This window comes from Frieseomelitta varia, unplaced genomic scaffold (genome assembly GCF_011392965.1).
Source record: "Frieseomelitta varia isolate USP_RPSP 00005682 unplaced genomic scaffold, Fvar_1.2 scaffold_560, whole genome shotgun sequence".
NCBI classification, from domain to species: Eukaryota; Metazoa; Arthropoda; class Insecta; order Hymenoptera; family Apidae; genus Frieseomelitta; species Frieseomelitta varia.
This window is the reverse complement of record NW_025110324.1, coordinates 212,596-236,728: the sequence shown is the minus strand read 5'-3', so window position 1 is coordinate 236,728 and position 24,133 is coordinate 212,596. Positions and strand designations below refer to the sequence as shown.

Genomic DNA, 24,133 nt, shown 5'->3' with positions numbered 1-24,133 from the left:
ATGACATGTTATATTGTTCTATATTATATCATTATAATAACAATCATTTTGGCCTAAATTCTATTATCATTCATGATGTAATACAAAACTGGCATACTTCATTGAAATACATACTTTATGATCGTTTTCATTAATAGTTTTATTTAAATATGTATAATGAATCTTTATTTAGGCCCATTGTAAGCATTGAAATTCAGCAAACAACTTATATACATAATATATTTGTCAGACGTTAATAGACGCAATGAAAAATATCACAAAATTTTTGAAAAATTATCATATCGAAGGAAGTGGATTTTCTATATTTCAGTTTTCTTTTGATTATCTCACAATTTAGTATTGAAGTGTCACTAATATGTCCAATTAATTGAAATTTAGTTGTCTGAAATGATATCTATTTTGATATCTATTCAAGTTTCGTTATATTTTATAAAACTTGTTTTAGATATAAAATTAGAAAATTTTTATTTTTTTCGAGTTTAATAAGGAGATCTTTGTTGTTCGATCAATTAACACATGTAAGATAGGTAAATATTCAGGTAAGGTATAATAATGATGTAGTAAAAATTTATTTTTCTTGGAATTCGCAGTTCCTTCGAACAACCCCGCGTAAGTTTTCCTCGAAATCAAATCATTCTCTATCAGAGGGTTAGAGAACTTTCATAGAGATATTCACTGTGAGGGAGAAATTGAATTTATTGAAAATTAAAGCCATAGGCTTTACAATTTTAGCCCATAGGTTAGAGAGAGAAATTGGTAGGTAGAAAAGGAGTCCGATTCTTCAAGAGCAAGAGAAAGGATAAAGAGATAGAGAAAGAGAGAAAGAAAAAAGGAAGGAAGGAAGGAGCAAATGTATATAAGCGACTTGCATGGAAGACGCGCCAATGGACTCTCTCTTTGACCCTACTGAAGCGTGCACCTTTCTTCTCGTTTTTTCTTCGTTCTCCTTACTCTCCGAAGTTTTCCTCTACGATCCTTCTGTCTGGCGTCCTTGTTCTTCAACCTTTACATTACCGTGAAGTAGCAGTAGTTCCTCCGCATCGCGCACTTTCCGACTATGTGATATAAAAATGAAACATTGAGTTTGTATCTTCGTTGCAGATTTCAAGCAGTATCTCAGTTACGTGAATTTTACAAACAATTTTCTATTGAATAAAAGTGTGGTCATTGAAATAAAAAAAAGAAGTTTTAATCTGGTTTTGTGATATGTTCCTGACGGAAAGGATCTAAATAACAATCATGAATTTTCTTCGCGTGAGTACAAACAACGTTTTCACATATTACAAATTTGTTAAATAATATTATATTTTGAATAACGACAATTTTAATTATTATGACTGTTATAATTATCATAATTATCATATAGCAATAATTCATCGATTAAGTATTATACAAATTTTATTTAAATCTTGATAATGAGTTAGAATGCCATTTTTTAGGTTTTGGATAACTATTATATGTTACAATTTTTTTACTATTAAATTCTACATTTATATATTTCCTTACATATGTATAATTAATTATCATATCGTATTTATACGCAGTAAAAGTTTGAAAACAATTTTTAAAGAATAGAATAGAGTTGAAATAAGTCTAAAATTTTCGATCTGAACCTTTTCAATAAATTTGTTTTTACGAAATTTACAGAGCAACATACTTTTCCATAAAATGTTTGTGAAAATATACCAAAATTACTTTATTTTTATTCTACTATTTACAAGTTGATTACAGTATCAATTATATATCTATCATATATTATACTATATATACATTAAGTATATACATATATAAACTAATACATATATATACTATACTATATGTTATCTATATATATCTGTTTATACATATACTATCTATGTATGAAGTATGTATCTATTAGAGGTATTAAATAAACTAATACAATAAAATGCATGATTCGTTATTAACAATTTAATTTTGTAATGAATTATTGCAGTGTTAAAAATTTAATTTCAAGAGATGAATAAATATTTTTGTTAGAAGTATCTTTCTAATTTGTTTTACATCGTTTTATATTTTTATAATTTTACATTTACAAATTAATCTGTTTTATAACAGCATAAACGATTTATTTAATATTGTGAAATAAATTTTTGTTCGATTAAAACTTTTTTTTATACAAATATACTTTTAGTTAAAAATTAGGAACTCTATATATATGTATTCCATTGATTTTACATTGTGTTTGTGAGAGTAAATGTTCGACTTTTTAACCATAGATTTTATGAGGCGAAAGCTATACTGACGGAGATAAATTACCTTTTTTTTTTAGCTAAATTCGTTAGTGAATATATTTACCAATTATGCTTTGCTATTATTTTCGCTAAAAATTTTCCCGAGTCTTCTTTTAACATATATATTTAATTAATTAATATAAAAATTAAAAAAGTAGAAAAGTAAAATTATTTTATTAATTAAAATGATTTATTTCTTAGAAGAAAGCATATTTTTATTTCTTTTTTAATTTTATATTTTAAGAAGAAGTTAAAATTAATTCAAATATATCATAAAAATTATTCTATTTGTATTATATTTCAAAAATATAATGAAATCAGATTCATTTTACGATTTAACTGTGTATCACATAATAAAAAGGCGATCGTTTATTTGTCTATTTTTGTATTAACACTAGAATTGCAAGACAAATCAGGTAGAAATTTTGTATCGAAGAAATAAAAATGCAAGGGATAGGAAAGAGTTTATAATGCAGTAATGAATACAAGCTTTTATTCATATATTTTACCAAAAAGCATTAAATGGAATAAGAATACAGTAACGTGAAAATAAATAAAACCGGAGTCAGTCTTAAATGTGTAATGTATTAAAAAAGACAATGTTTCTGCTTTGTATAGAATTCTTTATAAGATCATATGCTTGATTTATCATGCAGAGCATACAAGGCGAAAGGTAAAAATCAGCAATTCAAAGTTTGGTAACACAACGACATGACCAAATTTAACAATTTAAGAAATCCACTTTCGATTAGTCTATTTCCGATTTGCGATGAACTAGTTAAAATTGTCGATATTAAAGAATACTTAATTCCTTCTTATAATATTTTATTCCTTATTATAATATAATTCATTATTATAGTATTTAATTCCTTTTCTTTTCCAAGCGGAAATCAATATTTTTATTTGTATTAATTTACCACTAATAAACGTAAAAAATTTTAAATTAGTCTAAGTAGATAATTTATATAAGATTATGAAGAAGTGAAATTATTTTTTTTAAATTTCTTTTTATAAAACCCATATCACCTTGCTTTTTATGAAGCTTCTTATATTTCTAAAAAAATTAGTAACAATATCAGTAACGTTAATTTTCATTATATTTTTATTCTGATTTAAGAGTAACATTCTGAGGTATATATAATAGGTACTTATAATACGTACACCATCATTACTAATGATTTAATAAAAGTTAAAAAAGTAAGAATAAATAAGAATAAAAATAAAGGTATTAAGAAATCCATGAGGACACATATTATATAATATTTTATACAATATTTTCAGTATTAAGACATAATATTTATTTCAAATGAAAATATTAATTATAATTTGAATAAAACTGTAGCTTTATTGGAATTCAGTATAATACATATTTAATAAAAGGAACACATAAAATTCATGAACGAAATTTTTTATTTTTCATTGTAAACTTATATTTTGTCGAATATAAGTAGACAAAATTCTTTAAAACTCGTCAATATATTTTGCATCTGAATGTTAATTTTTTAAAATAGAACGATTACCATAAATAATACATATTAACAAACATAAGAAACGTTTATTATTTATAATTAGATATAACATATTATTGTTTGATAATATAATATAGCATTTAAACATTTATTTAAAATTCTGTTACTAATAACAAACTTTTTGGCAAATCTTCAAGAAACAAAAAAATTAATCTACAGAAATATCCATTTACAAAAGCTTTCGAAAGTTAAGACTGATTTCTATACATCGTGAATTGTCAATCATGATCCAACAAGGACATCGTGAGCGATGTGAGGGAAACGTATGCTTTCGAATGATCTTCGTCGTTTGGCACAGTGCCAACGTAGGAGCGAAACTTTTTCGTCTATGACCTAAATCTGTTGCTTTTAGTTTACACATTTCTTCCTCTTATCAGTGTCAATACAAATTTTCCTCGAATAAACTTTATGGTCTTCAATTCGTGCAAACGAATACTTTACTTCCGTGTTCTGACAAATATTTATACATTGCATAGATGTCACGTGACTGATAATATTTAATGCTATCCGTTTTATGTTTTCTACAATGAGATTCTCTCATTCAATAAAACAATTAGCCAAATTTTATTGTCTTGATTTAATTGTCTTTTCATTAACCAAATTTTATAAGTTAGTTTTATAAGTTTAAATTATCACTGTTAGTATATTTTCTTGTTTTTTTTATTAGTTTAAGAAAAATTAACAAGATTAACAAAATAAATAATTTTACAAGTATAGTTCCATTTTATGAATTATAAGTTGATTATTACAATTAAACTTGTAACATTTGTAGGAATTAATTGTAGTAATAGAATTATAAATTAAACTAATTGTAATAATAGAATAGTAGCAACTCTGTCACTCAACTGATATAATTAATTAGTGAATTATGATATATTTTATTATAATTATGTATATAATATTTTGTACATCATTATTATACGTAATTATTATACAAGAGATACGATAAGAGATAAGAGTTTTATGTATTTATTAGTAACAGGTATATAGATAACATTCTAATCATAGCATTGATTATTGTACCCAAAAGAAAAATGTTTGAAAAATATTTGTTTCGAGGAAAAACATAAAAAACATAATTTATTGCTAGTTTTATTAATGTTTATATTTAAAAAAAGAAAAGTTCTTGAAAAATTAATTTTATATTAAATTTTATAATGTTATATTAAATGTTATATAATATTGAATAGGTTTATAACGTAATATAAACCTATTAAATATTAAATAAAATTTACTCATTGATCACAAAATTAAGAAAAATATTAAATATATTTTGTATTTATTATTTTTTGAAAAAATCCAATACATGCAATATATTATCTCTCGTTGCCAAAGTATTTTTATAATTATTTTTCTCATTAGACGCTACTTCGTTAAAATCATTAGAATTTGGTTTTTCTAAAAATTATATTTATAGATTTTTATTTTATCTATTCTCATTAAGTTCTTAATAAATTTCCTATTTGAAAGTTTACTTTTATTAGTCAAAACTACAAATTGATAACCATAATGTAAAATTTAGATTAAAATTTTTCTCTTTAATTGAAGGTATATTATGTTTAATTTAAGGTAAATTATATTATTCATGCATATACATACATAATACAAACATACATATATATACATGAATTATGTACTGTGATGATTGTATAATTAAATAAAATTAAATGATAATTGTAATTAAATAAAAATTAAAATATATAAATTAAATGTAATCAAAATGAATATTTACAATATAATTTTTTGATATAAATAAAACAAAACTTGATTTACGTAGTAGCAAATAGATTTGGACATTTTATATAATACATTGTATAAAATTTATATAAAATAATTTATATTTATATAAAAATATAAGTTATATATACCATATATATTTATGTATTTATATCCAACACTATGTATGAAATATGAAAAACTCGCTAATGAAATAAGTTTTGTTTTTGCAAATATTGCAATATTCATTTCAATTTCATTTAACCTATACAGTTTCATTTTCACATGATTATAATTATCACTTTAGTATCAATTTTATTTAGTTATACAATCTACTATTACAGTTAAAATACTATAGAAATAAATTGTTTTATCAGTCTTTTAATTGATTTATCACTCTTTCAATTAGTCTTCTACATGCTAATCATACATATAAATATACGTATAAATGTTACAAAATTCTATCTATTGAATTTGTTAATTTTATCGGAAAGTCAGTAAAAAATTACAAATAAATATTATACTTTGAAATTGTCCTCATTAGAATTATAATTAACAGATTTATAAATTATTTTCAGTAAGCAAAATAGAATCTCCTGCTGAAATAGGATTTTTAAAATACATTACTTTAAAACTGTTTTTAATAAACGACAATATTATTTCAATTTAAGATAACCAAGTAGAAAAAAAATTGCTGATTCATTATTGGCATTAGTTAGTCTCGATTAACGACGGCATTCATTCTAGCACACGTGTTGCTCACACGAGCACACTAACACCTTGTTGAATGCACATTATACAGATTACATGCAACCACACATTACATCTTCTCACTATAGGTCGACTTTCGTAATACTCACAGCCCACTTACCTACATTACTCCTGCTACAACTACAAGTCTCTCTCTCTCTCTCTCTCTCTCTCTCTCTCTCTCTCTCTCTCTCTCATATATTTCACTATTACACTATGTGAACCACCTACTCTTCAACGGAAAATAATCTATCTCACGATCAAACACAGTCGATTATACGTATGCTACTTTTCGATAGCCAAAACTAGACAATAATTCTAATGACTCAATTATTTCCTTGGATCTCCGTAATAAGAATTTTCTTTAAATCCTTATTAATCAAATCGTATTAGCCGGATTAGTAATTTAAAACTTTCTTTTAGTATTTTTTTCCATTCTGACGGATGTGTAATAAATTTATAATGAACATGCTTTACGTAATGATAAAACATTAGAAATATACAATTTTTTTTTCTAGTAGTAAATTCAAATTATACGAAAAGACAAAAATGGGTTAATTCAAATATTTCTATATGTTTAATACTCGGGATTATTTTCTTACAACTTTGAGATTTGCAAATATTCATTAGTTAAAAAAATTCATATTATTTATCCAGAAGATATATTTAAACAGTTCTATCTTGAATTTTTATGACAGATATCTTGGATTTTTAAAATGTATTTCAAATAATGAAAATAATTTTCCAGAGTTATGTATTAAAATTAATATTCTACCTGAATTAAATATTTTTATATTTGTAAATGTCTGTAAAATACATTTGATAGATTTACTAGTAACAGCAGAAATATTTTTAAGCTTCTTAAAACGTTTTTTGAAACTTTTCAATCTAACGTTATTATTTTGTTTATAATATTATTTGTCACGAAGACTGTCTTACTCATTGAATTTATTACTTAATTTAAATTTTATTATATACGTTTTATCCGATTAATTTCATTTATAAACGTAAACGGGTCAAGTAGTTCTTTCTTCTGAAACTTGTTCCAAAGTAATAATACAAAATGATATTGTTTGCTACTTTCGCTTGAGTAACAATTTCTTATCCGCTAAAAATATAAAGCGCACTGACGCTAGTAAGTTTAAAAGTGATATGAGGGGACTGTATCTTTTTTTCCATTTGTTCACTTTCTTATGCAGTTCCGGTTCTCGCTATAAATACGGTGATCCGCGAGTACTCTCGTTCTCTCTCACACGTCCGCATATTTCACGGTAAACGTAAAATAGCACGTGAAGTTCCACGGGAACACCATTGAATTTATGTCTCGTGAGAAACTCGTCAGCAATAGTTGGTCGCTCAAATCTTCTCTGCACTCAATTTTATGCCATACTTGCTCCCCTTTCACTTCTGACCCTTTGTTTTCGATAATTTAGCTGAATGTTAGTTTACAAACACAATAATTAAGAAAAAGATTACTAATTATTTTTTACTTGTCTGCCTATCATCATACTTACAATTGCAAAAATGTTTCTCTACGAAATCAATTCATTTTCTATTGAGAATTTTAGATTATGTACATTGAATTGAAATTTTCAAATTAGAAAGTTCTGTAAGTGCCTAGAAATTGTCTATCATTTCCTAGAAATTATTTTAAAAAGTAATAAAAAGTAATAAAATTGAATGAAGATTAATTATTTATATTTTACTAACTCGATAACAAATTACATATATGAAAAAAGTTAGAATAAAAAGTTTTATAAATGATTCAATTGTCACAAAGTATGTAATTGTTTAATCAAGTGAAATTGCACAGTTCTGTCATAAAGAAAATGACCCACTTTAGTTTATCCTGTGTTTATTTTCCATGGTCATTGACCATTATGAGAAATGTACATGATTCTTTAAACATATGTATTCCCCGAATTTTCATCTTTTGTTAAAAATGTGATATTTTAATTATTATCATTAAATTAAACATATCTTATTTCTCGTATAATAATAATATATTTAATAGTATATCTGTCGAATATTTTAAGAGACAAAATTACTTATACTGCATTTTGAAATTATTTATAGTGAATGTCACCCAAAAATTGTCATTGTTATAACTTAACTTATTTTAGAGCATGAAATCTTTACAATGTCTTGTTCATTTTTTCCTGAGATATTTTTCTGTACATTATGTAATGAATGAGACTGTGTATTTCTTTTTTCGAAAATACTATAAATTGTCACAGTATGCAAAAACATTGAACATTTTTTATCACTAAATTTACTATAGATCTAAAGATTGAAGTCTCCAAAATTTGATGTACTATTATTTTTAATTATTTTATTAAACAGAAATATGGTACAGCTCCACTCTTGCAATTACATGTTATTAAATCATATTTCACGTTTTAAAATAAGTCCTAATTGGTTGCTGTACGATTTCTGTTCACGAATATACAATGGTTTCAATGTTAACAATTTTTGGATGTATAATTTTAAGTGACACGCGCTATATATCTATATAATATACTTAAACATAAGAAACAAGAAATTTGAGTTCGGTGTTCAATTAACAACTTATGCTTTTAGGTTACATCAACGTTATTATTGCTCATCTTTGTATGCAGTACATCATCATGCTTGAAAAATGATCGAAATGAAGCATCCTTCGATAACGGTCCAAATATTATTCGAGGCAATCGAAGGGACGGATTAAACGAATATTTAGTCCCACCTCCAAGACCAAAAGCTTATCCGGTGAGGTCTGGAAAAGTAGTAAATCCTTCGATAACGGAAGCTCCAGGATATTTCTCGCAATTGATGAGCTGGTTAAATCCCTTTAATTATGGTCCTTCGACTTCGACGCCTCTAAAGACTCCAGCACACCTCGAATCACCACCTCAATATTACGGTGCTCCACCATTTAATTTGCATCTTGCTTTGCAACCTGAACCATTTCTTCATCCTCCGCTTGAATCTCAACCTGGTCCACCTATCTATCCTCCTATCGGCATACCTCCGGCTGCTCAACATTCTAGCTTGTCTCTTGCACCTTCCTTCAATGTACATTCCGCTCCGCCTTTTCGCCTTCCTCCTGGTCCATCTTTACAAGTTCACAATCCCTCAGCTACCTTTCACGATACGCAACGTGGCTTCCCAAGTCCAAAGAATAGCCGCGGCCTTTACATACCGCCGAATAAAGGGAAACACTGTAATCTTTGCAACAAAATTCCTTGGATTCCGATGCAAGGTGATGGGCATCATTCAGAGAAGTATCCGTCCCCTCAGCAACTTTCGAATGGTTATCTTCCTCCTAGCAATCAAGGGAATCACGACGCCCAATACGCGGCTTCGCACGAAATCAGAATATCAGAACTTTCCCAAATACTCGTTGAGCAAACTCCTTTTAACAACGCATTACCACATTCAGCGTTGCATCCCGATTCGGTACCTCCTCTCTACAAGACAGAACTTTTTAAAAACCCTTCTGCAATTGAAAATCTGGGGCGCCTCAAGCCACCTCCTTTGCCTGTAACGTCGTTAGCTAATCAAGAACACAAAAATCCTGAAATTAACGACGAGCATTATAACACCAATGGCAATGACGATCTAAGATCCATTGGAACAGAAGTGAATCAAGGACATGTAAACGCCATATCCCAGAGTCACGAGATCGAAATCAACAAAGAACCCGCAAATCACAAAGAATCATTTGGTAGTTTGATTCCCGATACTCAGTTTCCTGTATCCGAGACGTCTTTCAATAATTTTCCAATTTTGAAACAAGAAAATGACGATGGAGTTTTAAATAAGCCTGCATATCATAATCAGGCTATTCTCCATGGTATTGGTTCGTCAAATTACGAGTCACCTAATCAAAACGAGTACCATGAACCCTTTAATTCAAACTCAGGTCCCAACACCAATTTGAATTATCTACCGCCAGATTTGAATCCTTCGGCTAGCTTTGGAACGTCCACTTTTCACAATCAAGAGAGTGATAGTTCGAATTATCAGTATTCTGACGATTTATCTCCTAGCGGTAGTGTCGTTAAAGATTCTCAAGTGACCACGCAACCGTCCCTCGTGAGCTCTCTTGAATCGATACACTTCGAAGAATCGCCGTTGTTAGATCTAACGAAAAAAGGTGATAGTCAAACTGAGACGCCAAGGACAACTTCCACTAGCGGGCATACCAACATCGGTGATAATACAGCGAAGGCAACCACAGATTATAATTTGGAGACCGACAGTATATTTTTTGAAGATTCGTCCAACTTCGTCAGGTCGACCGAATCTTATTCATCTTCGGATATTCAAAATATCAATAGTGTTTTCGGGCCTTCGACATCCACAACTGCGGATTTCTCGAATGTTAATCAACGCGTTGAACCATCAACTAGTAATAGAGGATATGCAAATCAACAAGATGTTTCGTATATTCCACCATCCGGACAACCAGGATATTTGTGGCCAAGTTTGTTAATAAACACGTCAAATTTGAAGAATGATTCTTCGAAGAATCACGGTTCCTTGAATCATCTTGCACAATGGAATGATTCTTTCCCGGGAGATGTAAATTCTGAAAAGCAAGATGATGTAGATTCAAAGGATACAAGAAACACGCTTCAAAGGCAACAAAATATAAAAAGAAACAAACAAGTAAATAGAATTATTCGTGTAAATGTAGTTATAATATTACGAAATTTAAATATAATGAAAAATTCAGAGTTTGATTATTTACAAATAATGTAAAACATTTACTTGCTTATAGAAAAGTATATCTTATATATAATTTTCTATTGAAATTTTATTTTATTATATAATTTATTTTATTTTATTTTATTTATAATCTAGAAATTTTATAAAAATTGTGTAAAATTCATTATCGTTAAAATTTAATATTTACAAGTAATTGATAATGAAATACAATTTATAAAATCATTGAAATAATTCAGTGACACAAATATATTTTGTTCGTATGAATAGTACAATAGAATTTCCAATATTCGAACTAAAAGCGTTCGGTTAAGGAATTTTCGAATGATAGAACAGAAATTGAAATAGACATAATTCTGTAGTTACATTCCTTTCGTACTTCGAATTAGCAAACTCTTTTTTTTAACGAAAGACATGTCCTCGTTATTTTCATTTGCTATATTTTAGTGTACGAAAAAATTATATTTAAGATATCTTTGTCATTCAAAACGTTTATTGCAAAGTTAAAGTTCTTACATTACATTTCATCAATATTCTTTTTTTTTTTTTAGTAAAGTCTTGTATCTCACATTTGATATTATAGTAATAAGTAATAATAATCATATAGAATAGTTAGTACAAGAAAAGGCATCAGTTACTAGTAAATATTCTTTTTAAATGATAGGATGTTCTGAAAACATTTGGATATTATTCGGATAATGTTTAGATATGGGGAACTTTTATTGAATTTATTGTTATATTATTATATAATGTATAAGAGAGAGGATTCAGCACACTAAAATAAGAAAAGAAAAAAAAAAAGAATTCATGTAAACATATGCATGATATGATCTTGTTTCTGAGATAGAATCGAATTCGTATTTTCCAATTCTTTTGATAAACTGAGTCTTTTATTTAATTGTTTATAAATATTATAAATATTTCTAAACGTATTTATAAATGTATCATTGTGAAGAAATTTGAACAATATCAGACAACTTTGATCGAATCAGAATTCCAATGACAAAGCACTTACGTAGAAGCATATTTTCAAGCGAAAGAGATTTTTGTAAAAACAAGTAAATAGTGGTTATATCTCAAGAACGAAGCCACATCGACCATATGTTTATATACATTTTTTTCTTATTTTAATATGATGAATCCAACACTGAAATTGTGTTAACATACTTTGTATATTATATAATTTATTCATATATCAATTTATAAGTGAATCACTTTTAGCGTATTATGCATTTATTAACAGAAAAGTTTAGTAATTTATAAAATTAAATTCATGAGTATTAGCTGACATAAATTTACAAAAGTTACAAAACTTTTGCATCATCATCACTTTAAAAATTTAATTTATCGTAAAATAAAAAGTACATCTTGTAAAAAGTATATCTAATGACAAAAATGACAAATCCATGAAAATAATAATATTTTAGGTACAGGTTATTATACCATACACGTCAGAATATACACCAATCCCGTTTCAACAATCCTACGGAGACTGGAGTGTTAAAACTAATTCTGAACATACGCAGTCGAGAAAAGTTCCCTCTAGGAGTGAATCGAACGTTAATAATTATCTTCAACAAGAATCTAGGAATAATATTCAAGTAGTTAATCAATTTCAATCGCAATTTAACGTCAGTAATTCAAAGAAATTAAATGTGCAATCGATAAGACCATTTTTAACTACAGCAGAAGATTTAAAAAGCACTACAACAAAAGCAAATACTTCGATTGATGTTCGAAGGTTACAAAAAAATATCGATAATTGGACAATACAAGTAAGTTTCCTTTTTAAATAAATTTGTCTGAAACATTTAATTAATATATGCCATGCAATTATCATATCTTTTTCTTTTCCTTAAAAGAAAATTTTCTCTATTTCATTATTTATTGCATTACATCAGGGAATAATCAAAATTCAAATGTACGCAGTGATTAGGATTTTTAAAAATTTCGTCTATTTAATTTTAGATCAATTTTAGACTAATTTATAATTTTGGACTAATTTTGTATTAGTTAATACGCCACAGTATTCACAATATTTTTCAAACCTTTCTGTATTGTTAAAATTGATACTTAATATAACGATGCCTTTTTACAATGAATGTCTTCGTATATTTTTTCATAGGAATATTCAAAATCTACAACATCTAGCACAATTTTACCCAGTTCTTTGCACCCTTATCTTTCACCATCAAAGAAAATACCAACGGAATATTTGACAACAACAGAACCAAGTGATCATATAAACGGATTGAAAGATCATAATGAAAGTGTGAAAACGTACTCTTTGGCTGGGTTTAGCTTTAACGAAATAGAACACGAAGGCTCCGCGAGCAGCCATACTGAAACAACTCAACCGGTAATTTAATGTGTGAACTCTACTTTTTCTATTTGTAATAATTAGGCTGCGAATTCTTATGCAAATTTATGTCTTCAAGAATATAATGAGAAAAGTAGAATCTTGTTAGAAAATTAATCCTTTGGATATTTTATGTATTTTTTCATATTACGTGTATTCCATTTAATTTCATGCTTTAAAATTTCCTGCAAAATTTCATGCATAAAAATTTGCAGTCCAGTAATAATCATTATGTCATTTAACCTGTTAGTAATATTATTTAATAATACTAATTAGCATTAGTAATAAGTTTTAATAATATGACAATTATTAACTGTATAATAATATAATTAATATAATATACTAAATTATATATAAATATAATTAATATAATGATATATACTAATATAATATGTTAGTGCTTTTTATATCATTGCTTTTTAACCTTTTGATTATTACATTATCACGGAACGATAAATAATTTTTTATTATTGCAGACCCCCGAGACGTCCTTTTTCTCAAATAACATACTTAAAAAATAATGAATTGAATAACGTATTATCTTACTTAGCTAAATGTTATTTGAAATTTTTATTTTATTCTATATAAAATGTACTTAAGTCTGCTTTGTCTCATTGTCAGTCATGACATCTATTACCCTTGCAATCTGCGGGCTACATATTTAAAAATGCAACCAGTACAATATAGTATTTTAATATATAGTATTAGTGAATATTATTACTTGTCTATATTTTTATTTATGATCTAATTTGTTAATGACGTTATTCAATGATATTAATTGCTATTAGCCATCACTCGTCCTTTGTATCAATTTGACAGATTTTTCGTAAAAAATGTTATACTATTGTATTGCATATATGTATAGACTCTGTAACATTTATTTTACTAATATATAATATACATTATACAGATAATATATATCTAACATACAACACATATATGTATATGTATATTATAATAAAAAAAGTCAAAATTGCAATATTCACTTTCAAATCTCTTGAACAAGCAGTACATTGCCTATCTAATTATATTACACTACAATTATGCATTTAATGTCTTTTCGTTAATACGAATTGATATCGTGTAGTAGTCGTAGTGAATGAATATAGCAAGTTGTAGCAAGATCCAAATAAATGACTATAATCATACATATTAGACAAAAGTAAAAAAGGCAAGATACGTGAGAGAATTGTTCAACGCAAATAAAAATTTAAACTACTTATTGTTAATAAAATTTACCTTTCTACTAAGAAATATTAATTTCCAGATATTAATTTTTTACGATTGTGTCAATTTGACACCAAAGGATAAATTAAGCTCAAAAACTGCGGGACAGATGAGAATTAATAATAAAGTTATGTATTCGTATCAATTTATATTAATTTCTATCTTTTTCTAAACTTTGCTTTCTAGGCTATAAATGTTGTACGAATAAATAATCCAAAAATAACAGCCAATGATTTGCACGACATAAATAAATCTTCGTTAGAAGAAAATTCCACGTGGGAGACACACTCTGTATCGATATCGCCTCTAAATAAAGAACGAGTTTACGTGGTAACTCCACAGCCGATACTAGAAGTACCCTCGAGAAACGAGTATGAAAATCGCAAGGGACAAGGGAAAAGAGATCATTCACAGCGAATAAGTGAATCTGTCACCAATGACGTGAGCAACGGCAAGAATAACTTCAGCGAATTTGAAGCGATCGAGAAAGCCTATCAAGTGCTTCCGCAAGCAGTAAATAATCTTGCTGTTGCATCTACAGGAAAGGAAAATATTCCTTTGTGGGGAATTATGGAGCACGAAGAGTTTGCTACGTTGAATTTGAATGAAAACGACGAAGAAGCGGCGGAAGATACTGTGGACGGACCGGTACTTTACTCTGGACATTCAAAGGTAACAAATTATCGAAAACATTGAAAATACTCACTCATGTTTTCTATACGATTTAATTGATAATTCTCTCTCTTTCTCTTTTTTTTCTTATAAATTAATTTTATAGGTAGCACGAGCTAAACGATGACATGCAAATATTCCTTAAATCTGGAGGCTGAATAATACAATTTTTAGTTGTGAATAGTTAACTATTCTATTGTTTTAATTTCAAAGACTTTCTTCAGTGTTTCAAGTGCGTAATTTAAACTTCATCATGGCCAGTGTATTTATATTTACCAATTTTGTATACTTACATGTATTTGTATGAAGTGAACAATTTAGTTATTTGTAACATAAGTAGATATTTTTGCAAAGAAAGAAATAACGTGTTTGTGTAACGAGATTGTGTAACCGATTAAGACTTCAATTTCAAATTATTTTTCCTATATACGAAGAATTACTATAAAAATATCATTTATATGAATGCCGATTAATTGTGTATCACTTTGTAAATACGTAAAAGTAAATATACTGTAAATTTAATAAATAGGATTAAATTAATTATAATAATTAATTAATTAAAATTATTTAAGTACCTGCTGTTATATCTAAATGTAATTATAATTGTGAATTATAATTGTCAATGAAATTTAGACCGTCAAATAAATTAGAGCACAATTAATAACATTAATTGTTATTCTAACATTGTTGAAACTTTCTTTTAACTGTGCTGTCATAAAAAGTATCGTTGTAAAATTAAAAGCTAGCTTTGTTATTTTTTAGAACCAACTTTTTACTTCAACTAAATTTAAATTAAATACCCTACATTTAAAAGTTAAAAATTTAGTTCTATTTTTGAGTGACATATTCAATTCTTCTCTGAATACATAATTAAGTAGATGTTTCCTTATAGTATCACTTTCGATGATTTTGCATATTTGGAAGCCACCCAAAATGAGCTATTTGTATTCAGGCGCGATAGTGATGCACATTCATACGTATTCCGCGTACTACATGTTTGACAATGTTTAAAACTTTCCCGGTTATATGGTGAAAGGAGATATTCTGGTTCACATTGTTTCATCAATTGAAAAGTACGACCATTTTACCATGATTTCGTGACTGAAATTTAAGACGACACTCTCCACTTTTATTGCGCTTTAAACTTTTACAGAATGATACAAGAAATATTTAACAAAGACGTTTAAATTAATTATATTGTATCAAGAATATTATAAATAGATTTGAAAATTCTAATCTAATTAGAAAATTTCAGTTTTTCCAAAAAAAAGACGATGTTTTGAGACGAGACAAATGAACATTTGAAAATAATATAAAGGATATAAGGAATATATGTACATATAATAAGATGAAACCTTTAACAGAAGATTCAAACATTTTATGAATACTTTAGTTAAAGATTTCCTATTCCGTGCAAATATTTAATGGTCACAATTTATCCATACCTTTGTAATATCGTTTACAAAACTTGAAAAATTGGAGTATGAATATCTTGCATTATAATGCTATAATAAATATATGTGTATATTGTTTTATATTAAAGTTATTTAATTTTGTATAAGATTTGATAAAATATTTGAATTGATATTTTGATTTAAATATAATTGTTTTCGATACAATTATATTTTTATTATTTTCACTTTATTCTACATTTCAAAATGAACATAACGATGAGTATAACAAATATTTTTGAACAATTGTCTTTATAAAGAGTTGGTGGCAAATGTTGATATCTTTTATCACAGTGTGAACCATGAAATGAAAAACAAATGAGTTAAATTTTAGAATAATGTAATTATATTGTTTTTAATTAATTGATAAAAATATAAAATCTTAATAATGTTACTTATTGCCAAAAAATCTAAGAGCAAATTGTTTCATTGCAAAGTTTGTACCAATTTACAGTAAAATCAAGCTATAATTTAACGTATGTTATACTATACATAAAGGCTACAGTTATACTGTTCTAAAATTGATATTATAATTATTCTGGTGAACTGAAAAAGCAATTTCATCGTGTATTATAAAGGAAGCAATTTTATCGTGTATTATATTTATTACTAGATTGAAATATGTATGTATGTATGTGCACAAAAAAAAGACAATCAGAAGTTTCTCGTTAATTATCTCATTAGCTTTAATAGAATTAAATGCACTTAAATAAATTATAAAAATACTCGAATTTTTATTTAATATTTAAAGTATTAATATCTCAAAATATAAGATCTTTTTTATTTTTTATTTAAAATATAAAAAAGTCACTATATTTTAGAAGTAGGGGGGAAAATTATATCCTCATATAGATATGATGGAAAAGGTGTGTAAAATAAAAAGATTGGAAATCACTCTGATAAACAAAATCAATTTTGTTTCTCATTTCATGAATATTATTATTTTTATATACGTATATATTATGTACAACATAAATGTTTATATATATGTATATATACATATATAATGTAATGTATTATATTATATATATAATGTAAATAATATATATGTACAATATATATACAAATATAACATGATATTCATATACATACAATTATAACATGAATATTATTACACGTTATGAATAAATCTATAAATATAATTTAACATATCTATTGATACTGAAATTTCTATAAATAGCAATTTAAAAAGATTTACATGTTCTAGAAAATTAAGCAATTTTAAAAAAAAAACTATTTTCTTTTTAGTTTTCATTAATTAAAGAAACGATATGCTATATACTGTATATAACTTCTTACTTTTAAATCATAAAGTGGAATTTTTATGTAAATATTTTTATGTAATTTGAATTTATGAATATTATATATTGAAATTAATTCAATTTTTATTCATAATTTTAAAATAAAATATAAGATATGTATATAGATGTAGATGACATAAACATATGTACATTCAAAGAAACATTAACTTTTATGAAATGTTTCTATACAATATTTCTTCAATACATTATTTCCATAATTGGGATATTGATAAATAGATTAATTCTGCTATTACATATAAGAAATAAAATAAATAAAATCTTTTAACAGTAATTAAAAATTATTTTGCAAATAATAATAATCAATATAAATTAAAAATAAGTTAAGAATTCGTATAACACACATATATAGAACAATTTATATAAACGCACATATATAAATTGTTATTTATATATAAACATACATATATAATAACTTGTAGAACAAATCAAAGTAATCCAATATAGATACATATATTTTTTTGTGATGAAAATTAACTTGTTTCAAACAGAATTTTTTAACTGTATCCGTCTTTTCTTAGTGATAATGGATATAAAGGAAATTCTTGAAAATTATAATATATGATCGTAAAATTCGAAGATTGATAGTATTATAAAATTAAATTATAACATACCTATATAAAAATATACACTCTGATGAAATAATTAATTTAATTATTAAAAATCTTTAATCTATTCTCGAAATATTCGTGTTATGAATAAATTCGAGAAGTTTGATATCATTATCTTCATTTTCAAATATTTACATAAGTTCGTCTAATCAGCTTTTTTCAAATACAACTTTTAATTCTTCGTGTTATTCCTTTAATAGCGTGTGAAAACTTTTACCGGAAGATTCTGAAAAGAAACAATCTATTGTTTCCGCGGTAGATCGTGATCGTTAAGGAGCCTGAACTGCGGTAACGAAACACTTCACATCATTAAGTTTGTTCTGTGGCGAACGACATTGAATAAGCACACGACCTTAATTAAACTTGAAATGATATAGCAGCTGCTATGTTCTGTATAGAAAGTGCTATACAAATTTTTACTTTATAAAGACTATGTGTAAAAAAAAAGTTTAAATTAAGATTTTTTCAAAGTCAGTACTATAAAACAAATATAATTATATAAGTACTTTAAATATACTCGCATCAAATAATGCTTATACATATGCAAACATACATATGGGTACATATAATTTTTAAACTCATTGTCAGTTAAAATACTTCAAAATTTTATAGAATTATTCTATACATATTATATTTCATGAAGTTCTTAATAAAGTTTTGTTGAGTTTTTAGCAAAATTTTAAACTTTATAAAAATTAGCATTTTATATACATAGTTTGAATAATACATATACCCTTGCTTTCTGAGCTAGCATTGAATAATTTTATAATTATATTCAAAATATTTTTCATCTTTTTCAGTGATAAGTTCTTTCAAGCCCTTTTGCTGGCATTCGTAGTAGTGTACTTTTAGCATTAATATTTTAACAAAATATTTGTAAAGATTTAATTTAAAAAATGAATGAATCATAGTTGAATGTTTAGTGAATATAATAAATGACATAGTATGTCACAAGTAAAATTTCTCTTGAGAGCCACATAAGAGCCAAATTTTATTGAAAAATGAAATCTCTTTTATTGAGATCTGCTATTGTATGTATACAATGCAGCAAAAAGTAATGAAATTAAATCTCTGATATACTTAGTAAAAATAATATATTACGGATTACCTTAACGAATACACTAAAGTATAATCTAATGTCTCTAATTAACGTCTTAATTAGTAAATATCATCTGTCAATTCCATCTTTAGATGTTGTCAGAATTTTTTCAATATTCAGCTTTGCACAAAACTAAAGAAAATTATAACAAAATTATATTAATAATAATTACAGTAAAAACATTCATTTTACACAGACAATAAAAATCGACCTCGAATCCCGCGTAATGACTGATTACGATAATGACTAATTTACATAAAACTGACAGTTCTGTAACATTGAGGATGAGAATCTTATTTATTCGGTAACAAGAATAGTGTGAAACTAAATGCGAAGTGCTCAAGATCATGACTGCAACACTGTACTCGCACGAAGTTAATATATCGTCCTACTCTTTTAATTAGTTTTAGATGTGTCTTTTCTTTCTCCAAAATTAAAATTGGAATTGAAAATCAACGTTCAATGAGTACCTAATATTCGAACAAATGTCACAAACGAATGAATCTTGTACATACATTAATATGTTTAACACATTGATTGCCACTTTACACATTTCCCTTATGAGATAGAATATTTAAGTTTTATAAAATTATTTATGTAACAATAAAAGTGTAATAAAAGCGTATAGTTTATTTTATACTAAATTTAGTATTATCATATCTAGTTTTGTTGATGATTTTAATCGCTCTAAAATATCTTTAATAATAGAAATGCCGTCATCAGTGTCTATCGTGACAGTCATGTGTTAATTTTTTACTAAATTCATCTACTTATTGTGCACTTTGTATACTTATTGTGCACTTTATATAATATTTATTGTTGTTAATATCAAATTAGGAGCGATTTGTTCACATTTAATGTTTTATTATTTGGCAAAAATTTATAAATAATCTTCGTTCTTTCAAAATTTAAAACATTGATTATTAAAAAACACTACCAACTTTCAATAATAAAAAAAAAAGAGAGTTCTTTTTATAAAAGAATATATTTGCTCTCTCCTTTCTTTATTGGTCAATTTTTACTTTCGAATTTAAAACACATCTTTTTATATATTATATAAATGGATTTTTTAATTGAATTATCGAGTTGATAACATGTAAGTGATATACATGTAAATATATATTTTATTTATTAATTTAAATAAAAAAATTATTTTTTGGCTACAAAAATGTATGGCGTAATGTAATCAAGAAGTTTCTTGCTGTTCTTTTTGGTTTTGTAATTTTTTTTTTCGGATGATTAACATTTCTACTGTCCACATTATCACTGTAAGTGCCGTAACACAATTTATTACAATTATGCAAGGTGTAAAACTTCCAAGATTATCACGCATTATACCTGCAAGAATAATAAAAAGAAAAAGTAAAATATAATTGTATTATTAAGCTCAGATGATATGTAATATTAGGCTTAGATAAAATTTGGGAAATTTTAACACTTTCGTCATTATATTCGTTTTTTAATATTCAAAATTGAAGTAACAGAAATTTCAATCTTGAAATCTATTATAGATTCAGCCATAAAAAAATTTTTCAATATTTTTACGTACTATAACAATTTATAGCATTTCTGGGAAGAAAAATGTTTTCACTTTTCTACCTGTTATATAATATAAAAACATCTTAAAGTGAATGATGAATTTTCAGAGTAGAGCCTTCAAACCTTAAAATGAATCCAGATTTATTGTTATATGATTTTTCTTTACGAAATTGTAGCAGTTTAAATACCTGGTATCCGAATATTAATGTGAGTCACTATATATTGTTATTGCAAAGCGTTTCTTCAAAAATTAATTAATAATCTAATTACAGCAATAATTCTTGCATTCTATAACTAATTTTAAACTTAATTCCTATAATTATAAACGTGTTTAATTGTCCGAATTATCCGGTTATCAGTAATTTAAGATTTAAGACAACTATGTTGGCCTCAATTAGTAAATTCTTTATATTAATTATATTTTTTATACAATACAAATTTAATCAGATGCTTTTTTGATAAAATTTGGTGAAATTACGAGATTTCGTGCATTGATTTTTCTTCGAAATAATATAATTCTCGTTCTAATAAAGAAACACACGAGATATTTCGACTATTACACCATTCAAGAGATATTGTATCGCAGAATAACTCGTTTGTGGTTGCGAAGCAATTAAGACGAAGGCTTTATTGCTAATAGTAAAAGTAGATCTTTCTATATAAATAGAGATCATATTGTTCGTATCGTCAATAGCCAAAAGAATATAGGTTCTTAAACTCTAAAACATAACGGATATTACCACTACCATTGCTGACATTCAACATCTGTTATAGAACTTTCTCTCATTACACGAAGTCAAAATTATCTTGATTTCCAAACTGTAAGAGTCGGCGAATTTAAAAAAAAATAATATAGACAATTAAAGTAATTTCTTAAATATTTTTTTAAGAAATTTAATTTATAATAGAACCTCGTTTGCACTAATCAGTTAATGCTGACCGTCAAGTATACATATTCATAATTTTTATTGTCCGAACATAGCCTTTTATTGCTGCAAAAACAAGAACAGTTTTTGAAAATAGTGATCATATTATATCTATACAGCCTTGTTTCTCGACGTGTTCAGATAAACAAATGAGGCTATATAAAAATTTGAAAAGTGAATTTCGTTAAACAAACGAAAACCAAATTTCGTTATCCGAAGAAGAGATAAAGATATTAATCGAAAAAGATAGATTTTTAAATAGAATAAAAGATATTTTAACTGAAGAATGAATGGATAGTCCAAATATTCCCGAATATTTAGTTTTTTTTATTATGTTCATATAATTCATCATTCATTTATTATTTTTATATAATCTTTAGAATATTGTGCCAAAGTTAGATTAGAAAGATTGAAACACTATATTTATTTTGCATACAATATGTATGCAATAAAATAATTTGAATCGATCTTCTTGGATATTTTTACTATTGATTAAATCAAGAAACATTTTAAATGAAAGATTTACAGTTGGAGAAAATGTAATAAAGTTTTTTTTTAGATAAACACGTAAAGAACATATGAAATTCAACTTGCTTTTTAAATGATATACTATTCGTTATTTCCTATAAAAGAATTATAGTAGACTATAATAGAAAATATCACAATATTGAAGATACAACCAAGAAAGGGATGATTCTATGTGAAAAACAAGGCGAAAGTATCGAACAAATAAATTTTTAATCCATAATAAAATTCTTAATTTATTTATTTTTTGTACGTACCAAGCATAGGACCAGCAGACAGAAGTATTGCCCCATTTACAATCATTTGAATTCCTGATGCATTAGGTAACTTATGGATTGGCACATAATGAGGTATTACCAAGCTCATATATATTGAACGTATTCCTTTAGAAGCCCCCAAACCAATAGCAACGACTATCAACGAAATAAATCCATTTACGAACAATAAAGCTGTAATAGAATTAAATAAATTCATGTTACGAAATAAAAACATATAGTAAAAAATATTCAACACCAATAAAAATAAAATAAACTATTTCGAATGATTTCTATTATAAGCCGTAAACAAATATATTTTTTAATATTTGGTAGACCGACTTACAATTAGTAATTACATGTTCAAACGTAACTTTTCTATTAAATAATAAAATTGACAGATTATATAACCATCCATCAAGTACTATTTTAATAAAAATAAAAATATGAAAATTAAACAATCATCAACGACCCTATTTGTCCATAGAGATTTAAGTTCAGTAAAGCTAATCTCTTATTCGAATACTTTAATATCCGAACGTTCTACATAGAACGAATATTTATTAGTAATAGACGCCTTTCTTTGTACTAAAATATTTTACATGTATTATTTATGATTTATGTATGTATTATTCATGATTGTAAAAGAAATTTGCTAAAATATCAGATTTAAATTGTACAAGATTTTACTAGAAAAATAATACAGAACAAACAAAAATACTTCATAAATGTCGAAAACATAACTTTTTTACAAACTAACTTCGATAACAAACAAAAATGATGAGAATATCTACTTATGATGAGACTATCTTACGTCAACATATTCAACCATAAAAAGAATGTAATTCTGCAAAATTACTTATACTAAAGGAGACTGTATAATCCAACAACCAAAAAAATATAGCATTCTTAAATATCGAAATAAATTGACAATTTTCTTAATCTCAAGTCGGATAGTAATAGTGAACTTCATTCAATATGAGGAACATTTCATTAACTTAACATTTCTGTCTCCCTATTAATTCAAATATAGAAAGTTCTACTGTCCTATAAGTTATTAATATGCGTGTGTTTATTGGAAAATTAAGCATGTATATTTATAAAAAGCTACAGATTAACTTCTTTTTTAATAAAGCAATGCTTGTTAAATTTTATTTTATTTTTCGCTTATCAAGTCCCATCTTATTTTTATAT

General features: G+C 26.0%; 2 protein-coding genes across 2 annotated transcripts in view; one reads left to right on the top strand and one right to left on the bottom strand.

Annotated features, from left to right (window-relative positions):
- Positions 1-24,133, bottom strand: part of LOC122533890 — a 32,619-nt gene that overhangs the window by 2,364 nt on the left and 6,122 nt on the right. Inside the window, exons 9-10 of the mRNA XM_043664020.1 lie at positions 22,943-23,134; positions 20,864-21,033 (exon numbers count right to left, since the gene is read on the bottom strand). Coding sequence (XP_043519955.1) covers positions 20,882-21,033; positions 22,943-23,134 — 344 coding nt within the window. The 3' untranslated portion in view covers positions 20,864-20,881. The remainder of the gene's footprint in view (positions 1-20,863; positions 21,034-22,942; positions 23,135-24,133) is intronic.
- On the top strand, positions 873-15,768 carry LOC122533889. Its single transcript, XM_043664018.1, has 6 exons — positions 873-1,254; positions 8,828-10,900; positions 12,385-12,732; positions 13,083-13,316; positions 14,730-15,215; positions 15,322-15,768. Exons 1-6 carry the CDS (start codon positions 1,240-1,242, stop codon positions 15,340-15,342), a joined length of 3,177 nt encoding a protein of 1,058 aa, XP_043519953.1. The 5' UTR covers positions 873-1,239; the 3' UTR covers positions 15,343-15,768.